Below are 20,575 nucleotides of genomic sequence, written 5' to 3' on the forward strand. Positions count from 1 at the left end.
TGAAGCCTGACCTCCTTACCAGATACACGGGGCTCCGGCCATTGTCCATTGCTGGCATGCCAGTAAGGACCTCTGCTAGCACCTGTAGAGAACAGAACATAGGCTCAGCATGGGTCAGATGCTCAGGCACAAGGGTGGCAGGAGGCTCTAGTCATGAGGGGAGGCCATATGCATACATATGCACGCACACTAGGACTGTTTTGTTTAAGAATCTGTCAGCAACAGCAAGCCTGCTCTGTCCATCTCAGGGGAAGAAAGCACACACCAACAGGTGTCTGCTCTGTACGCAAAGTCTCAGCACACCTATAGCATGTTTCTTCCACAGCCTTCTTAACACTCTATTCATTACTCCTCCACTCCTGAGAGAGCACAGCCTGGACCCATGAAACTGACAACCATGATAAGTCTGCACGAACAGTAAACCTGCTCTGAACCAAGCAACTCTCAGCAGAGACAACAGAACAGTGGTTGAAGCCAGACAACTCTGGTTCAAATTCTGACTGTTCCTTACTGTTCGGGTGACCTCTGGACAGATAACTAAACTCTGAACCTCAGTGTCCTCACCTGTTAAGTGGGGTTCTAAAGGTTGTGAAGAGGAGTGAACACCCCACTCTTAGGGTCGAATCTCTCTCCTCAAAACCCTCTGGAAACAAAGTAGGGTCACATTTGCTGCCAAGATGACCTCGTTAATAACAGACTGTCAGTGACCAGGACGGGGCAGCAGAGGGTACCACTGCAGCAAGTGGTACTAGAACCAGTTGAAAAGTGATCAAGTCCTTTCAGGGAGAGAAGCCTCTTCCATGTGGCCCTTTAATGGGGACCCCTTCAAAGGGCTCAGTAAGTACTCACCAAACACACTGAGAGGGCTGGGGTGTAAGTAGCTCAGTGCAAAACATTTGCGTAGCATGCCCAAGGCCCTGAATTCTATTCCTGGCATTGGAAGAAAAGAAGCAGAAAACACAAAACAAACACTGGGGAATGCAGTATGTTCCCCAGAGGTGAACCAAAGTTCAACCTCATAACTATCAGCCAGGAGCCAGGCTGAGCAAAGAGGTAGAGGGAGCCAGTGGGTCCCCAACCGGACTGCTGGGAGGATGGATGGGGGGATGAAGGGACGTGTGAGTGAGGAAGTCAACTGTGACACCAAAGACTAAGCCAGAAAGCTGAGAGTGAACAGAAAGCAAGAGCAGGGACGTGAAGGTCAGAGTAACAGTAGCAGGTGAGGGGCTTTGGCTCAGGGGTATAGCTCATGCTTAGCATGCACAAGGCCCTGGGTTCAATCCCCATGCCAAAAACTTAAAAAAATAATAATAGTAGTAATAAAAATAATAGTCTGGACATGTGCAGGGTACTGCAGTAACCAGCTTGTACACATTATCCCATTCCTTTTCATATATCATTATCCCATTTTGTGGAAGATCAAATAAGCCCAGAAACAGAGGTAAGGCAGTGTAGGTGACATAGCTGAAAGTAACTGAGCTGGACCTGGGCCTCAATGCCTGGCAGCTGTCGGGTCAGGCAGCTGGTTCTTAAAGAGCAAGAGCCTGGGCCAGTCCTGCAGTGCTTCACTTAATGAGTCCCCCAGGGAGCTGAGGAAACCACTGGAGCTGGGTGTGTTGGGGCACAGCAGCAGGGGAATCAGCACACAGAGGCCTAGCTGAGGGCAGAAGCTGGTTCCAGATGAGGCCTCTAGTGGAAGATGTGAACGGACAGGAGGCTGTGGTAAGAGGGGAAGTGCAGAGTTCAAGACTAGCGAAGACAACCCAGGGTGCAGCTCTGTGCACTTGGCTGAGGCCAAACAGACTTTTGTTTGGTTGGTCAACATTTTCCAGCATTTCCTGTGGAACAAGGATGCAGAAAGATGCTTTGAGAAAACAAGGGTCCACAGCCAAGTGAACCTGGGAAACTACATGGCCCTCCATGGTGAATCCACAATGATCAGATTAAAGGCTTATTGCCATGTTATAAGCTCTACTTATCCAAGACAAGTGGTAAATGCTTGTAATTCAGCACAATAAGAGGCTGAGGCAGAACAATTGCTAATTTAAGCCCAACCCTTATAAAGGAAAGAAAAAGAAAGAGAAATGTAGGGGGAGGCTCTAACTAATCTTGTAAAGAAACTTACTTAACTCTGCTTAACCTAGTATTTCCAAAGCAGCCACAAAACCCTTTTAGCACAAGATGCTGCAGCAATCTCAAGGAACTGGGGGGTGTTCTATTGAGATATATTTTGGAGATTGCTCCACTCAGATCATGAGCTCCTAGGGATGACTAGGATTTTAATTACACTGATATTTCAGGTGCCAGGCATATTGTTATAAAAGACAGGGCTGGAGGTGTTGCAGGAGGAAACTGGATGGCACACAGATACTGAAATGGGTCAATAGATGTTGGGAAAATGTCTGGACTGGTGATTGGACAACTCTTATGGCTTAGAGCTCATCCCAGCCCCCTTTTCATTCACATGAGTGAACAGCTTTCATATATCACACTGCTCTCCTACAGCTGCCAGCTGACCATGGCTAAGTCCCCTGCAACTGTGAGCCAAGATAAACTCCTCTTCTTTTAAGCTGTGGTTGTCAGGTATTTTGTCCCAGCAATAAGAAAAGGCCATGAACAAAGACAAGTAGACAGACAACAGGAAGGATGACTAGACTGGAATTAGAGAAGTGAGGAGATATTACCATAGCCTACTAAAGTCTGGACAGTCATGAATACCTGTACTTCAAGGGTTGACGTCTTGTTTATAACAAGCCTCAGTAATTATTGTAGCCTTTGTGGACCACATACAGTCTCTGTCACATGTCCTATTTTCCAATAATAGGAAAATAGGACATGGTACCAGGGATCAAACTCAGGACCTTGCACTTGTGAGGCAGGTGGTGGAACCACTGAGCTAAATCCCTGGCCCCTCCGATAATCTTTTATAAATATAAAAACTACTCTTAGCTCAGAGGCCATAAAAATACTCCACGGAAACCAGGCATGGTGGTACACAACTGAGGTCCCAGCTATGTGGGAACCTGAGGCAGCAGGACCACCTGTGCCCACCAGTTTGAGACCAACCCAGGCAACAGAGTCAGACCATGTTTCCAAAAACAAGCCAGTTGTGGTGGCACACGTATATAATCATAGCACTCTGCTGAGGCAGGAGTACTACAGGTTTGAATCCAGCCTGAGCATCTTAGCTACTTAGTGAAACCCTGTCCCATGATAAAAAATAAGAAGGGCTGGGGATGTAGCTCATTATGAAGGTCTTGAGTTCATTCAATCCCCAGTACTGCCAAAAAAAGAAAAACAAAATTGGTGAAAGTGTGGCTCAGTGCAGAGCCCTTGCTTAGCATGAACAAGGCCCAGGGCTCCATCTCAAGCCCCCCCCACACACATTAATTAGATGGAACTGATTGGGCTTGGAGGCTGCTCCAACAGTATGCTGTGCTTACAGAGGAGCCATGAGTCAGTAAAGGAGTGTTGGCCCATGTCTGAACAGAGAAGGAAACCCTTACTATTCCACAGCTGAAGACGTCCACACGCTTGGTCAGCTGCCCAACCCTGATGAAATCTTCAGGCATATATGCTGCTGAGGCCTGGAAAAGGTGGGTCTTCATCACTGTATATTCTGACCTTTTGTGGACAGGATACAACTGAGCCACCGGATGAGCCAGCTTAGGGGTGAATTCTTCATCCAACAAAACGTTGGAGCTACGAAAAGGAGAGAGAACCCTCATTCTGAGTTAAAGAGGTTGCCATGGAGACTCTCCTGGAAAATAGCACTAAGCATGTCAGAGCCCCTGCAAGGGGGCTACTGAAGACCCTCAACACAGAGGGTCAGAGCCAGCCCTGCCACAGTGAGGCAGGGCACTGGAGTCCAGGCCTCCAGCAAATATGATGCGCTGCCCAAGAGGTGCAGCTACCTGATCCCTGCAGATGATCACCCTCATCAGCTCAGCCTGCCAAACCCTTTGCCTATGCCAGGTTGTTTCCTTCCAAGCTGTTGACCTCTGGCTCTAGCTGGCTGGGAGAAGTCTACATATCAGCATCCCTTCATGCGGAATAAGAAGAACAATTTAAAAATTTTTAAAGAGCAAAAAAATACCCTTTGACCCAGTCACTGGGAGTTAACTTAGAGAAACATTCCAAGAAAAGGGGTAAAAGAAGTTACATGTGTAGAACTAACCCCAAACAGTATTTTTTTTTTTTTTGACAGGGTCTCACTATGTAGTTCAGACTGGCTTTGAACTGGTGGTGATCATCCTTCCTCAGCCTCCTAAGTGCTGGGTTTACAGGCGTGCATGTACCGCCCCACCCAGCCCAAACAGTATTTTAAGTAGTAGACACCAATTCCAATATCCACTCTTAAGAATGGCTAAGTAAGTAAGTTATGGGCAAATCCCATCAAGGGAAGACTAAAAAGTCATGAAAAAGTGTGATAATAAGACATATAGAGAAACACTTACCATGTTTAAACAAGGAAAATAGAAGACGAATTGGTAACCAGGTAACCATGCCACCTTAGGGCTATGGATTTGTATGGGAAGGGAGTGAAACAAGAAATGAGAATAGGAATGGGGATGTGGCTCAGCGGCAGAGCACTTGCTTAGCACGCACAAGGCCTAGGGTTCAATCCACAGAACCACAAAAAATGAAACAAAAACCAGAGGTCAGTAAATGAGTCACAGTGGTAGGTCACCAAAACAACTCGCTCTTTCACTTCCTTTCTTGCTAGTACAACTGCAGGAGTGATAAAACAGAAATTGGGGGAGAGAAAAAAGGAAAAGGCTTCCATGCTTGCATGTGCCAAACCAAGAGAGGACTTCAGGGAACTGTGAGTCCTATGGTTCTGGGGATATTTCTGGAAGAATTTCCTGGAATCTTCTGGAATCTCTCCCCATGCTCCAGTTCCCAGGTAGGGATCTCTTACTCTTCGACAGATGGTGCTAGATGCTGGGGGACAGGAAGCCTCCCTGACAAAGGTGATGTGACCAACAGATACAAAAGCAAGGGTCTCTGAGAAGGGCTGAAACAAGGAGCTCGAAGTCCCAGACACGGCCGAGCGCTTGAGGACGGGGTCCAAGTTGGCTGCTGAGCAAGTAGACAGTGAAAAGCGGTGGGGTGTGGAGGGTCTGTTGCAGAACAGCAGCACAGGGAGCCCAATGTGGTGACAGGTGGGCACTATGTGCTGAGGGCAATCAGACCTAGGGCACAGCCCAGAAACAAACACAGATGCAGGCAGCAAGGGGGACACAAGGGAAGGGAGATGGGGGGAGGGCCCTGGAGTAAGAAGGGCCCAGCCTCAGCCAGTCCCTGGAGACTACCACCCTCCCACCTCTTGATGTTGCCATGGATGATGTCCAGGATGTGTAGGTGCTCAACAGCATGAAGCAGACCTGAGCAGATGCTGACAAGCTGGGGCCAGGGCAAGGGGTCTGAGCCACCCTAGGAGAGAAGAGAGGAGGAGTGAGAGTCACACTGGCACCGAAAGCCCAGTCCTCACTCCCAGGTCTTCCTGTCCTCCCATTTGTCCTCAGCAGCATGGCTTGCTGATGTGGTTTCGTGCATTTCATAGCAGACAGACATACTACAGGCTTAGTCTAGTCACACTAGGCCGCATGACTTTAGAAAACACCCCCAATACCTCTGAGTCTATCTCCTTGAGTAGAAAATGGAAATGCTGGGTGAGGGCATAGTTCAGTGGCAAAGCACCAGAATTTGCAATACCATGGTTAGGTTCTGATCCCCATTTCCAAGAAAAGCAAAGACCATGACACCATAATGATTTAAAGGACTGTAGAGAGCCCTTAAACAGTGCCTGCCACATAAGTGCTCAAAATCCAGCAGCTTTTACCAGGACTGTTTCCCCTCCAGGAGGGGCTGGTTGAGAGACACTGGGGGTTGTGTCTGCACAGTGCACATGGATTTCGTGTGTCCTGAAGGCAATGTCACAGGGTGGAGGGAATGACAGGGAAGGCTGAGGCTGCATGCCTGCACTGGGCTGCTGCTGTTATGCTAACACTGAATCTCCAGGCTACATCACTGCCTGCTCTCACCTGTGGCCTGAGCATCCATGCCCTCTAAGAGCTGGCCTGGGCTCTGTGACAGTCCTGCTGAGACCTGGGGCCACCAGAGCCTAAGGAAAGGAAGCCCTGCTCTGGTGCTGTGGCTATGGTTCAGGGGCAAGTTGCTTGGCCTCTCTGTGCCAGAGACTCCACGTCTGGAATATGGGAAGGCACTTCATTGATTTCATCTAGGCCTGGAGGAGATGACCAGGCTAAGGCCCTGATTGAGGCATCTCACGCAGGAGGACTCAGCAAAGCCAGTGGTCACCGGTACACGGTGAGTACAAGTGATGCTGGTCTCTGCCAAGGGAAGTGACAATTGTGTGGTGGAGTAACTCTCTTTCTTCTGCCTGAGGAGGTTATAAATAGGAGATCTGGCTTTAAAATTATAGTTTATTTATTTGTTTTTGAGACAGGGTCTTACTATGTAGTCCAGGCTGGCCTTGAACTTACTATGTAGCGCAGGCTGACCTTCAACTCGTGGTGATCCTGTCTCACCCTCCAGAGTGCTGGGATCATAGGTGTGTGCCACCATGCCTGGCTTAAAATTCCAATTTTTAACCAGGCATGGTGGTACATGCCTGTAATCCACCTACTTAGGAGCCTGAAACAGGAGGATCAAGAGTTCAAATCCAGTCTGGCAAACTTAGCATGATCCTGTCTCAAAATAAGATTAAAAAGGGTCAGCAGTGTATATCAGTGGTAGAGCATTTACCTAGTAGGCACAAGGCCCTGGGTTCCATCCCCAGGACCACACACACACACACACACACACACACACACACACAATTACATTCATGTGCTATAATATTCTAAAGATACCAAAGGGCATAGAGTAAAAGTTTTCCTCCATCCTGTGCCCTAGCTACCCAGTTCTCTTCCCCTAAAGCAGCAAACATGCCTGTGTTTGTCTCCAGAGACACCTCATGAACACATAAGCAAGGAGCATACTCTGGATTAACATGTACCATAAAAATCTGCTTCCTTTTCCATATTCCTACCGCTGACCTTTTTTGTGATCCCAGTGCACTGGCTAACATGTCTAGAGCAGTGAGGAGCAGAATTAATGCTGTGGCACACCTGTCTTGTGCCTGACTTGAATGACATCCCTCTTGGCAAGTAATTCTGCCAGGCTTTTCCTGGCCTGACTTCTCTCTTGAAGCCCTCTCATGTCACCTGGATGGCCGCTCCTCTGTCAGCCCTTAGTCAAAATTCCCTACTGGACAGTGCCCTCTCCTGTCCCTGACTATGATGACCCTTACCTGGCCCTGCAGTCGGTCCTGCAGAGAACCATTTGCCATGTAGGGGTAGATCAGGCTGTGAAACTGTCCTCCAGTGCAGAAGCCCAGCAAAGGCAACACGTTGGGGTGACAGCATCTGAAAGCAGCCAGCAATGCAAGGTAAGGATCAGTCATCAAGGAGACCCAAAGATAAGCCTCACCTCCTACCCTGAGCTAAGCAAGCAGGGAAGCCTTAACCTGCACCAGGTTGGTCTGACTTGCCAGCGGGGCTCTTCTCACAACTTTCTTCCTCTGGCTGAGTCTCCACTCCCTCCTACTCCCCTCTGACCTCTCTGACCATTCATGCTTGGCTGTTTCCAAGACACCCTTCTGTTGCCTCCTGAAATGAGGGTGTCTTGCAGGTTTCTCCCACTGCCTCAAGAACACCCCTAAACCAAACCCCTTAACTCTAGCCCAGCCAAAGCTGCACATCACCATGTCTGACTGCATCGATGCTGAGGTGAACAACATCCCTGATTCACAGGTTCTCCTGTTCATCACCTCAGTTCAAGGGCAGACACCTATCCAGCTTTGGGGAACCTCAGCTCTCACATCTCATTAGTCACCACTCAGGGTCACAAACAGTTTTCAAATTGCCCCCTCCATTCCCTTCTCCCCACCTTGGGTCACACCCATCCTGTCTCCTGGAGCCATTCCACCTCACTCATCACACCCTCTGCACTTATTAACAAGTCAGTCCCTGTCAGACACAAACTCCTCCAAGGCAGAGACTGTATCTGCTTCAAGTCTGCACTCCCTGGATCCTGGCGGGGGCAGCGGTGCTCAGGTTTCCTGATCTGATGAATAAGAGAGTGATAAGGTGGAGGAAGTTTTACTTCTAGTTTGGATGAAGTATATATACATGTACATGTCAGTGTGCATTCCCATCATGAATACACAGAGAAGGCACTGAACAAAATCTTTCAGGGCTGGGGATTTAGCTCAGTGGTTCCAGCGCCTGCCTTGCAAGCGCAAGGTCCCGAGTTCAATCCCCAGTACCAAAAAAAAACCCCACATGCACACAAAAATCTTTCAAAATGTTAATACAGCAGGGCTCTGAAAAAGAGATGCCTCCTATTTTCCTATCCATTATTCTTTTCAGGCTGGGGGTGGAAGCCAGGGCTTCACAAGCACTCATCACTGAGTTACATCCCCAGCCTCTCACCAAACATCTTCTGTACAGGACTAGTTAGTAAACATTTTGTACTCAGTGTGTCACATGATTCCACTGCAGGTACTCAACTGTACACGGCAGCCATAGACAATGTGGAAACCAAAGAGCTGTGTTCCAATAAAACTTTGTCACAGACACTGACATCTGAATTTTATATAACTTTCATGTGCTGTAGATTACTATTTTTTTCACCCATTTGAAAACGTAAAAACCATCTTACCTCTCTGGCTATGCAAACAGAAGCAGGGCCAGAAGTAGCCCATGAATGCCCATTTGCCAACACCTGCTCTAGTGCATTCCAGGTTAAGATGGCTCCACCATTCCAGCTGCAGTCAGTAAGGCTTTGCCTATTTCAAACCATGGCCCAGAATCAGATTCTTTCCCTCATTCCTCTCTAGTCTAACCTCTGCCGAATGCATGGGCTCCGGAGACAGACCATGCGGGTTCAAGTCCTGCTGGTGTCACTTCCTAGCTGTGTGATCTTGGACCAGACCCTTAACTTCTCAGTGCCTCAATTTAGCCATCTGTAAAACAATGTGTTAACGGTAGCCATATTATACAGTTCTCATCAGGACTGAATGAATTTATATGTGTTATGATTTGAATTCATCCTCCAAAATTTATGTGCTGGAAATTTAATCCCCTAATCCACATTCATGGTATTAGAGGCAGGGCCTTTGGAGAGGAAACTGGGATTGATGAGTTTACCAAGGTGGGCCTTGGCGGTGGCACTGGTGGCTTTACAGGAAGAGGAAGGGAGACCTGAGCTGGCCACTTGCTGATTCCCTGTGATGCCCTTTGTCATGCTCTGATGCAGCACAAGGCCCTCACCAGATGAAGCCCCCAAGTTCTTATCTTCCAACCTCCAGAACTGTGTGATAAATAAACCTGTGTTCTTAATAAATTTACCCTCTTTGTGATGTTCAGTTATAGCACAAAAAACAGATTAAGACAATCTACAGTGGAACAACTAAAATGTGCCTGGCACACAGGAAACACTCTGTAAAGGTTACCCATCAACACCACTAAACAGTGTTTCCCAAGCGGAACTCACCGGAGACAAACCCGCACTTCTGCCTGGAGGTACCTTTCCAGGGACTCTGGACTGGAACAGGCTCCCTGTGGAGAAAGTCAGTGGAGCTAAAGACCTGGCCCCATGAATGCATGCAGCCTCCACCCCAGGAGAAGCTGCCATGCCCACCTCTTGGAGCTTCTTAATCACCAAGAGTACCCCATGTCTCTGCCCTCGGTACACATCAGCAAAGGTGCCCCTAATGATCCTGTGGCTTGGGCCAAAGTCACTGGTTGCCTGGACCACGTCGGCCTCACTCCAGAGAAGGCTGTTTCCAGAACAGCTCAGAAGTCTTTCTTGCTTAGAAATGGAAGTGCTGAAATCCTGAGAATCCAGAAAGAAGACACAGAGATCACTATAGAAGCTTGTTTTTTTGTTTTTTTTCAGTACCAGGTACCAAACCCAGGACCTTGCTCTTGCTGGGCCCTGCTGAGCTACATCCTGGGATCTTGGATGCTTTTTTTTCCTGCTACCTCAGGGGATCTTAGAGGTGAAAGGATGGAGGGGTTTGAATGGTAAAAAGGGTGCGGACAGGCCCACGTTTAAATACCAGCCCCACCTCAAACCTGATCTGTGACCTTGAGTTATTCAACCTCTCTAAACTGCAATTTCCCCATCAGCAAAAATGAAGATAACAATAGGAGCTTTCAGGGTAATTTTGTTTTTGTTTTTGTTTTGAGACAGGGTCTCACTAGCCAGTTCAGGCTATCCTTAACTTGCTATGTAGCCCAGGGTAGCCTGGAACTCGCAATGATCCTCCTGTCTCAGCCTCCTGAGTGCTGGGATCACAAGAATGTGCCACCATGCCTGGGCCAGAAATTTTGAAGATGTATTAAAATGTGAGTATTCTGGGGGTCAAAGACCTGAAGAAGGGTCACACAGCTGACCAGTGGCCAAGCTCAGTGTCCCAGTCCTATGGCTATATATGCTGGGTCACCAAGTAGGGTTCATACAATCAAGTGCAATTCTTAGATCAGAATTTTGGAGACTTGGGCATACAGCAGTCTATAAAAAGAAGCTCTGCTTCAATAACCTCCCTTTCTAAAGGCAGGTACACAAAAATGTAAATTTTTTAAAGTTATATGCTCTTCTTAACAGTTTTAGAAAATTAGGAATGAATTTTTCTCCCCAACCCCATTATCCTCTTAAGTGCTATTAAAGTTTAGTATATTTCCCACCTATTAGATATATTAGGATTTATCTATCTAAAATGAGAATATGCTATACACACACATAGTTGGGGTTTCTGTTTTCAACAAATCATCTCTGAAAATCATGACAAACCCAAAACAAAAAACCCTACTTGACAAGAGTCTCCTTCATGGAGAAGCCTAGTAACCAGACCTATGAGCTGCTTTCATCCCCAGATGTTGAGCCCATAATACTTTTCTTGGGGGGGGGGGGGTACCGGGGATTGAACTCAGGACCTTGAGTTTGTGAGGCAGGCATGGAGCCACTGTGCTAAATCCCTGGCCCATAATACTTTTAAGAGCCACAAAAACTATTTAATTCTTTTAGTACTTTCCTTCCCTTCCTTTTTTTTTTCCCTTTTCTCTTTTTGCTGCTTTCTCTCTCCTCACACCCTGCCCCTAGGAGGGAGGGCTTCATGCATGCTAGGCAAGTGCTCCACACTGAGCTATACCCCCTGGCCCAATGTTTTACTTTTTAAATCAATGTGGATTATATTCACCTTAATACCAATGTAGGGGCCGGGGATTTAGCTCAGTGGTTCCGTTGCCTGCCCTGCAAGTGCAAGGATCAGAGTTCGATCCCTGGTGCCCCCCCAAAAAACAAAACTAATGTAGTCATGAAAGTAATTTTTTTTTTTGAGACAGGGTCTCACTATGTAGGCCAGGCTGGCCTCAAACTCAGGGCGATTCTCCTGCCTCAGCCTCCTGAGTGCTGGGATTACAGGCGTGTGCCTCTATGCCAGGCTTATGAAAGATAATTTTGGTTAATTTCTTTTTTTAAAAAAAGGAAGGGCCCATGAAGGCAAAAGTGCTGAAGACCCACAAAAGTCCTAGTGCATCCTGGAACCCAAGTCACTCAAACTTCAAGATCACTGAGGCTGAGTTATTCAATCCAAGACAAATGAGTTGAAAAAAGGCCAGGAGAGGGCAGGATTTTCACCAAATGCCTGCTGTGTCCAACATATCTGAAAGGCAGAGGATGCCAATCACCAGGACTTCTCATCTAAACATACATGATGGAGAAGTTCACTAAACATATGTATTTGTAGCCACAGAGCACTTGCCTTGGAATAGCTCGGCCCTGGTTTCCATCCCCACCAAATGAAGAGACAAACACCCACAAAGAAGTGCACTCATCCCCTGGCCCACATTCTGTTGTTATGCTCTAAGAACTCTGGAGTAATCTGATGGGTTTCCTTTCTCCTCTCCACTCCCAGGCTGGGCTCTGGGAATGAAGAATGCACTCTTGCAAGGGTGGCCAAAGCTGGGGGTGTGGCGAAGGCAGAAGAAGGTGGGTTCACCTTGGAGTCCAGCATCGAAGGGAGGTCAGTCTTTATGGAAGGAGCCGTATCCTCTATAGAAGGCAACAGCAGGGAAGCTGGCTGGTGGGCTCTGGGCAGAGCAGACCCTGGGAAGGAGGGATCCTGAGTCAGGACATGGCCTGGGGATGGTAGGAGAGGCTGCACATTCAGTCCCCAAACCAACTGGCCTCTCTTTAGTGCTGCCATTTCAATACCATACCCCTTGGGCATCATCCATTTAAGCCTTGTGACAACCCACAACAAGGGGGTGCTGTTTATCATCCCATATGCGTGGAGATGCACAAGGAGAGCTATGGCCCAGGATGACACAGCCAGGGCATGGCACCCTCCTTCCACCCTTCCTCCACCCACTCAGAGCAGGGAGGACACAAGCCAGCAGCTGGCAGCCTGCCTCCTCGAAGAATTTATGCAGCTCACGTGGCAGGAAGGGGCTGTGAGGGCACAGCCTATGGGAAAGTAAGGTCAGAGGTGCAGGGACCAAAGCAGGAAGGAAGGCAAGGAGGGCTTCACAGAAGAAGGGATGCCCGGCCTGGGAAAATGTTTGTATACAGGTAGGGCAGTAGGTAGGCCCGAGGGTAAAGGCAGTAAATATCCAGGTGCAGGTAATGAACAACACCTACATAGCCACCAGGGACTACTCTGAATGCTCCAAGTACACAAGTCTTCTGCCCATAATGATCCTAGGAAGGAAGGGACCATGGTCACCTTCCCTCTGCAGATGGCAAAAGGCGGCACAGAAAAGTTAAGCATCTTTTCCAAGGGCACAGTCAGGGGCTCCAGAGTCCATGTTCTTAATTCCTTAGTGAGAGAAGATTCACAAGAAAGAAGTCTTGGAAAGTGAGTTTAGGGTCAGGTTAAAGAGGGTGAAATGTTTTTACCAGGTGCCACATGAAGATCAGTCAATCTGAAAACTAGAGGAGCCGGCATCTGCTAGGTTACACCAGTGCAGGCTGGTGATAAGATGGGCTCTGGTGGTTGGATGTAGGGAACAGGGGAAGGGGACGTTACTAGAACCTCTGCAGTAAGTCCTAGTCTCCTGCAAGCCACGGCAGCACACGGCGAATTACAGGAAAGGCAGACAAATGAGAAGATGCTGAGCTTTGGGTCCGATCAGTGCTGCTCTGGGCAGCAAAGACAAAAGCCCCCTAGCTTGCAGCACTTTTTATTCAGTACATGGGGAAACAGATGTAACAAGTGAAAATGCAGAGTTCAGTACTTTACATTGGAATAAACAAGGTGTAGAAAGACTGGGGGGCAGTGGAAATCTAAGAACAATGAGGAACTATGCAGATGAAGATTTGGTTCCTCCCTGGCGTCTCCAGCAGGTGTGGTCTTGTCCTGGAGCATTACAGCATCTGGGGATCACTGAGGTCTCAATTGTGACCTGAGACCAAAATGCAATTATGTCTGGAATGTCGTAGCTGGCCTGTAGGCAGGAGAACTAGGCTTACTCAAATGGTTTTTCCCTAGAATTATGTAGCATTGCTCCCAACAGTTGGACACACACAGCAGACACAGCAGGCCTTGGCCAGGCCCAGCGCTCTAAACATTGGCATCAGAAATACATTGGGGCCCATGGCAGAAACAACTTGCAAATACAGGGTGAAGGAGGTTGTTTAGATCCCAACCTCCTGACGGGGAGACTGTTGGATCCCAGAGGACAAGAGTCAACTAATGTATAGTGTGCTAAAAGGAGGATCACAAGCCACACTTCCACAGAAAGCCACATGGTCAAGCAACACCTTGACCCATCCTGGTGGCTGACATGGACAGAGGAGCTAGGAGGCTCTGCACATAGTTCCAAAAGTAATGTCTGAGGAGCCAGATGTAGTGGTGCACACCTGTAATCCTAGCACTCAGGAGCTCAAGGCTGGAGAATCACTGTGAGTTTTTGAGGTCTGGCTGGGCTACATAGTGAGTTCAAGGCCAGCCTGAACTACATAGGGAGACCCTGTCTCCAAAAAAACCCAACCAACCAACCAACCAAACAAAAAATAATGCCAGAGGAGCCTTGACTGACCTTGACAGATAACAAGAGGTTAATTTTATTTATTTATTTATTTATTTTTTAAATTTTATTTATTTTATTTTTTATTTTTTGGTACTGGGGATCGAACTCAGGACCTTGTACTTCCAAGGCAGGTGCTGAAACAAGAGGTTAATATCAATTACACACAGGTCTTACTTTAACTTGGTCTTGAACACCCCACAGAAAAGTACAGTATAACCAAAAACATATTAAAGTAATAGTAATATAGGTGCCACATAGAAAGTGGCCTCCAATCACTGGCCCCTGCTGACAGTTTCCAGCTATACCTGTAGACAGGTCTAGGAGCTAGCTGGTTACAATTACTATTCCAATCCCTTAAAAAACAGTGTCTGGACGTGGCTCTTTCCCCAATCTGTCTTTCTATTCTGATGTCATCCTTTGGTCATACATGCTTTAATCTGTTGGTAAAGTTTGTATATTCTCACCTAGATACCACCAAACTCCCAATGATCATCAGATGGAACCAACAATAAAAGTGCCTGGGATCCATTTTTCCTACACAGTCTGCTCAAGGGGGCACATGTCCCAGGCTTCATACAACATGCGGTACTTCTGTCCTAGATAATCATGGTAATGTAACTGCAGCTCTACAGGAAATAGACACCGAGATCCAGACAGTACAAAGAATGTCCCAGGACCCCTTGAGAGTTCATGGGATTCGTGGAACTCTACTATTCTTTCTTGGATTCTTCCCTTTACAGTGCCCGTCCTCCTTTTTGCACATTTCATTTATTATTGCCATGCCTAGTCAGTCTGTTTCAGTGTTAGAATTCAAATACTGGTCTGCCTAACATCGAAGCTCTGCTTGTCCCAGCTGTGGAGTCTCTGGCTCTGAGACTGAATGGAGCTGGATCTGCAGCTTGCTGCTCAGGAGGCCACAGGAGGGGAAGTGAGGCCAGGCTCCAGGGCAGAGGCAGTGACAATAGAGACAGCACTGAGTATCAATTTCCTGGGGTAGTCACCTGGGGGCCCGCATTCTCCTGCCATCTGTCAAACTACCCCAGAGCCCTGGGAAATGGAGACAAGTCTGAAGAAGGCTGCGAGGCCTGGGCCAGCAGTGTGTGCAGTGGTTAGCAATGTGCATATGCAAGGCCCACGTTTGGATGTCACCTCCTACTTGAGTGCCCTTGATCAAGTAAGTTGCTGTCCCTCTCTGTGGTGCTGGAGCTCTTGGGCCTGGCAACAGTGTCACAGCTGTGGCGTGGAGGAAGATAGGAGATGGCACCCTGCACACCGCAGGGTACAGCTGTGAGGGCCAGGCCTGGACAGACAGGTGGCTGGACACCAGTCCAGAGCCACATGCAGGGGAAGCACTGAACTTGGTCTGGTTTAACCTCTCTGTTAAACTACTGTGTCCTTGTGCTCATCCTCACTGGTAAGAAGGTAAAAACAACACCTAACTCACACTGTGCCTGAGAATTAAATGCGTCAACAGCTGTGAGGTATTTACAATAGGGGCCAGCACGGAGAAGGCCCATGATTACTGAGTTATCTTTTTCTTTTGACAAAGATGGTAATAAATGGGGGCTGGGGGTACAGCTCAGCAGTAGAACACTTGCCTAGGGGTACAAAGCCCGGTATTCAACCTCTGGTACAGCAAAAGGGCGATAAGTATATGTATGTAGTCTTTTGGGGTGTGTGTGTGTGTGTATATGTGTGTGTGTGTGTGTTTGGGTTTTGGGTTCTTTTTTCTATCTTGGTACTAGAGACTGAACGAACTCAGGGCCTCACATATGCTAAGCAAGCACTCTATCCCTGAGCTATACCCCACCTGTACATAATCTTTTGTTATCCTTTTTTTTTTTTTTACTTTGGTATTTTTGGGGGGTGTTGGTGGAGTGGTTTTTTTCCCCATTTCTTTTTCCCTTTCCTTTCCTTTCTCCTTTCCTTTCCTTTTTCCTTTCCTTTCTCCTTTCCTTTCCTTTCTCCTTTCCTTTCTCCTTTCCTTTCCTTTTTCCTTTCTCCTTTCCTTTCCTTTCCTTTTTCCTTTCCTTTTTCCTTTCTCCCCTCCCCTTTTTCCTTTCTCCCCTCCCCTCCCCTCCCTTCCCCTCCCCTCTCCTCTCCTTCTTCCCTCCCCTCCCTGCCCCTCTATTCTCTTACTCTTCTTCTCAACAAGGTCTCACTGTTACCCAGTCAAGCTGAACTTGCTAGTGTAGGGCAGGCTGGCCTCAAACTCACAATCCTTCTGCCTCAGCCTCCCAATTACAGGCATGCATGTACAACACGCACCCAGCTTGTTTTCTGTTTGTGTGTCTGTTTTGTTTTTTTATTTATTGAGACAGTTTTGCTATGCTGTCCCCGCCAGTATCAAACTCAAGGGCCCAAATGATCCTCCTACCTCAGCTCCTGCATAGATGGGACTACTGGCCTGTGCCACCACACCCAGCTTTTCTTTCTGTGTCCAACTCCCTATAATGAGAGCATGTTTCCACATATATACACTTATCTCCATCACCACTAGCTATCTTTTATAGTTGTGACTGTCATTAATTTTTTTACCATCTCCCATTGCTGTTTCCACGTGTGGGCCTATATACTGAGATGAGTACTTGTATAGATCAGTGATGGTGAACCTTTTAGAGACGAATGCCCAAACTACAACCCAAAACCTACTTATTTATCGAAAAGTGCCAACACTGCAATTAACCTGAATACTGAGGTTTTAGTTTAGAAAAAACAACTCTACATTAACAACTTTTGTCTTAAAAAGAAAAATACAACACTATATGTGCCATAGGTTCCTGCCACTATTATAGATATATCTTAATTTCCTTAAATAAATTTGCTTTAACTACATAAATTAAATGAGCCAGGGATTTAGCTCAGTGGTTCTGCCGCCTGCCTTGCAAGTGTAAGGACCCAAGTTCGATCCCTGGTACAAAAAAAAAAAAAAAAACACCTAGAAAAACAAAAGAAAAATTTTTACCAAGATGCATTATGTAAAGGTAGAATTCCCAATGAGAAATGTAATTGTGTTGTATACCTACAATGTACCAATAAAGAAATTTGATAAAAAAAAACTTAAAAGCTTTATAATAAAAATTGCCTAACTGTATAATGTGATAGAAAAATAAATTAAATGAAATTAAAAATACCTGGGCTCTGAAAGATGCTTGGCCCCCAGGGCTCCCTGCTGTCCCGGTCCTCCTCAGTGCTTCTTAGAGCAGCTGCCACAGGCCCTGGCGTCACGGCCCCTGGGAAGGCTGGGAGGGGAGAGCTGGGTCCGGGAACCTGTCTCCCTGGAAACAAGGTGGAAGGAAGGTCACTGTCATTTCGTGATGTGGGACAACTGCTGAGATCAGACACCTGAGTTCTACTGCGAGCTCTGCCATGACTCCATGTGCGTGGGCAAGTCCCTTCTCACCCCGACTGTGGGCTCCCCATCAGGACAATGTGGTCCCTGGATGTGACAGTCCTGTGCTGGCCCTGCTCTGACCCACTGCATCACACACACCTGGCTTCTAAGCCTGCCTAGGCTATGGCCTCAGACAAGTTACTTTCCGTCTCTGAGCCTCTTTCCCCCCGCTTACAAAGTGAAGCTCATGAAAATAACATCCTCAAAAAAAAAAAAGAAAGGAAGAAAATAACATCTTTTTGCTTACATCTCAGGGCTGTTGTGAAGCCCTGGCTTCCATCCTCAGCTCTGCAAAACAATAAATTTTTTTTAAAAACCCAGTAAAATGCCTATCCCTCTAAGTCACTCTTGATCCTAACAGCTTCCCTGTCACCAGCTATGATGTACAAGCTTCATCCTGTGTTACAGAGGGATCCTACTCCCTGGAGGTTTCGTCTGCTGAGAGCCCACTGTGCCAGGCCAGACCAAGCTGAGACAATGTGCCTTTAATATCTTGTGTTCAGTCCTTGTTGGAGGTGAGGAACGGAGGCCAGTGCAGACTAAGTGACTAGCCCAGGGGCACAGGGGTCTGGCAGCAGGGTCATCATTTCCCCTTGGCACGGGTCTGGGAAAATCCACAGGTACTGGGAGGACTGGTGACACCGGCTCCATTGAGCGCCTTAGCTGTGAGGGAGCCATTAGCGCATTTGGGTAGATGCCCTACACAGTAGGCACTGAAGTCACATTTGGAAGGCCACAAACCGCACTGTTGTCAGCCACCAGCTCATTGTCAGTCCCCAGAAGAGGTTCTGGTTTCCTAAGAAACCCCTCTCAGTGGGTTTTGGGTTTAAAGGTGTTTTAAATGTAAACAAGGAACCCTATGTACAAGCATCAAATGTTAACAGCTGGGTAAGGCTCAGGAGTACAGCACTGGCCTAGCATGTGCAAGGCCCTGGGTTCAAGCCTCAGTGCTACAAAGAAAAGAAAGCAAAGCAGAAGGTATTAGATGTCTTCTCTTCTGGTCTGGCGTTGCTGACACCAATCTGAGTTGGAAGGAACAGGACAGACCTCCACCTCGATTCCCACAGTCAAAACCACCAGACAGAGAACAGGTGGCCTCCCTCTCCTCAGCCCCTGCAAGCCTGGTCTCTGGTTACTGAGCAGATGCAACACTTGCTCTCTCAGGCTGCCACACCAAGGTGTGAAGGAATAAAATCATCAGCAAGGACAGGGGGAGGACGCCAGAGAGCCCACATGTGCACATGAGGTGGTGAAGAGGTATCCTCCTGCATGGCTCCCTATCGGCCCTGAGGGAGAGCTGGGGCAGAGTCCAGGCTGCCAGCACTAGGACAGCCAGTGGCTCTGGGAGTCAGTGGTGATGGGATAGAGGGTACAGGTGGAAGCACTTCTATGACCCTCCTGCTCACTGGGGTTGGCTGGTGGTACGATTTCTTTGTCTCTCTGCTCTGTATTCTCTGTGTCCCAGGGTCTCTAATGAGTATGAACAACTGAATGGAAGCCAAGCCATGAGCTCACAGCATCCTGGCATGAATTCTAGCCACTATGGATTCTACCATCAGGCTCACTAGCAAGGGAACCATTCAGACAAATGGGACCAGGAGCTGAAGCAGGAAGAGGCGGAGCACATGCTGGTATAGCTCAGTGAAGGCAGACCCTGGTGGGTGAGCTGCAGGAGAAAAGGAAAGTAGGGAGATGGAATGAGAGAGCTGGGCAAGATCAGACCACTGGGGCCCTCGCAGGTCGTAGTTAGGTGTTGTGCCCAGATCGCGAAGTCCCCAAAGACCACCAAGGAGCCGATTCCGATGTAAACACACAAGGGTCGTTTATTCAAGCTCGAGCAGGGGCACTCAACCGTCACCGACGCAGCGGATCAGGATTGAGAGCCCAGAATTCTAAATCAGCAGGGTTTTTATTGTGGCTACCGCAAGGTTTGGGGATGTTCCATTTAGCAGTTACATGATTGGTTGATATTTAGCAAGCATGGGGGGTTGAAGGGTGGCTACATGTAGAGTTTATGGGAAAAAGGAACAATCAGCACATTGACAGAGTGTTCTATAGATAATGGGCCCGGGAGCATCTGTTTTCTGGGCAGACAGAGGATTGAGTTAGGAGCTGTGTCTTTTTTTAATCTGTTGTCCCACAGCAAGGACATTTTATCATTATTTTATGGGCACAAAGGAGACTAGGGGAATAGCTGACTTCAGTGAAGTGGAATTTATGTCAAGGCCACTTCACTGTCTTATTTTAAGATGGAGTCAAACTTTAAAATGGAGTTAGTTAGGTCTCACATAGGCAGATCCTTGCATGAACCACAAGAACTGAGGAAGTTGCTGAGATGTTAACCCAAAGCCTGACTGCTCCCGCTCATATCCTGGCCTCCCTGGCAACCTGGCTGGAGCTGTGTAACTGGTTCTGGCCAGAGATGCTGCCCATCACTTCTGGGCAAAGCAATTAGCAGCCACAGTACCTCTTCTCTTCCTCTCTTCCTGCCGCAGTAACCCTGAAAGCCCTGTGCTCCCAATGACACACTCAGCTTCAGGCTTTGAGAATGCAGGTGAGCTGGGGGTGTACATGCACCCCTGTGATCCCAGCACTTGAGGAGGGTGAGGCATGAGGATCAAAGTTCAAGCTCACCTTGAGCAACTTAGTGACTATGTAAGACCTTGTCTCAAAATAAAAAATACGCAGGGCTGGGGGTGTAGTTCTGTACAAAGGTCTTGAGTTCAATCCCCAGTGCTAAACAACAAAATACAGGAAGTGGCCTGACTGCACTGGACTTCATGTGAGAAATCCATCTTCGTTGTGTGGAACGACTGAGATTTCAGGGCTCATGTTATGACACAGTGGGAACTAGTTATGACAGCCTGGTACTACACAGCAGGAGTTCGATAAACAGGAGCTCACTTCACCCCCACTCATACCATCTCCCTGAAAACTTAGGGACCAGTTTCTTTTTGGTTTGTTTGGGTTTTGTTTTTGTTTTGAAGTACTTGGGATTGAACCCATGACTTTCATAGTGAGCTATAGCCCCAGCCCTTTTTCAGCCTTTTTATTTTTGAGACAGGGTCTTGCTATA

General features: G+C 47.6%; 1 protein-coding gene across 8 annotated transcripts in view; it reads right to left on the reverse strand.

Moving 5' to 3' along the window:
- The window catches only part of Irak2 (interleukin 1 receptor associated kinase 2), a 56,568-nt gene that overhangs the window by 11,296 nt on the left and 24,697 nt on the right, over positions 1 to 20,575 (reverse strand). For 5 of the 8 annotated variants that reach the window (XM_087217226.1, XM_087217245.1, XM_087217236.1 and 2 more), the window contains 8 exons: positions 17,240 to 17,383; positions 12,074 to 12,180; positions 9,712 to 9,906; positions 9,565 to 9,629; positions 7,319 to 7,433; positions 5,327 to 5,436; positions 3,507 to 3,702; positions 20 to 82 (listed from right to left, as the gene is read on the reverse strand). In XM_087217226.1, the coding sequence (XP_087073352.1) occupies positions 20 to 82; positions 3,507 to 3,702; positions 5,327 to 5,436; positions 7,319 to 7,433; positions 9,565 to 9,629; positions 9,712 to 9,906; positions 12,074 to 12,180; positions 17,240 to 17,383 (995 nt within the window). The remainder of the gene's footprint in view (positions 1 to 19; positions 83 to 3,506; positions 3,703 to 5,326; positions 5,437 to 7,318; positions 7,434 to 9,564; positions 9,630 to 9,711; positions 9,907 to 12,073; positions 12,181 to 17,239; positions 17,384 to 20,575) is intronic. The other 3 variants (XM_087217238.1, XM_087217247.1, XM_087217229.1) reach the window with 3 other exon arrangements.

Source organism: Heterocephalus glaber, unplaced genomic scaffold, assembly GCF_053883595.1.
Source record: "Heterocephalus glaber isolate CG9 unplaced genomic scaffold, H.glaber_assembly_v1.0 deba00000122, whole genome shotgun sequence".
NCBI classification, from domain to species: domain Eukaryota; kingdom Metazoa; phylum Chordata; class Mammalia; order Rodentia; family Bathyergidae; genus Heterocephalus; species Heterocephalus glaber.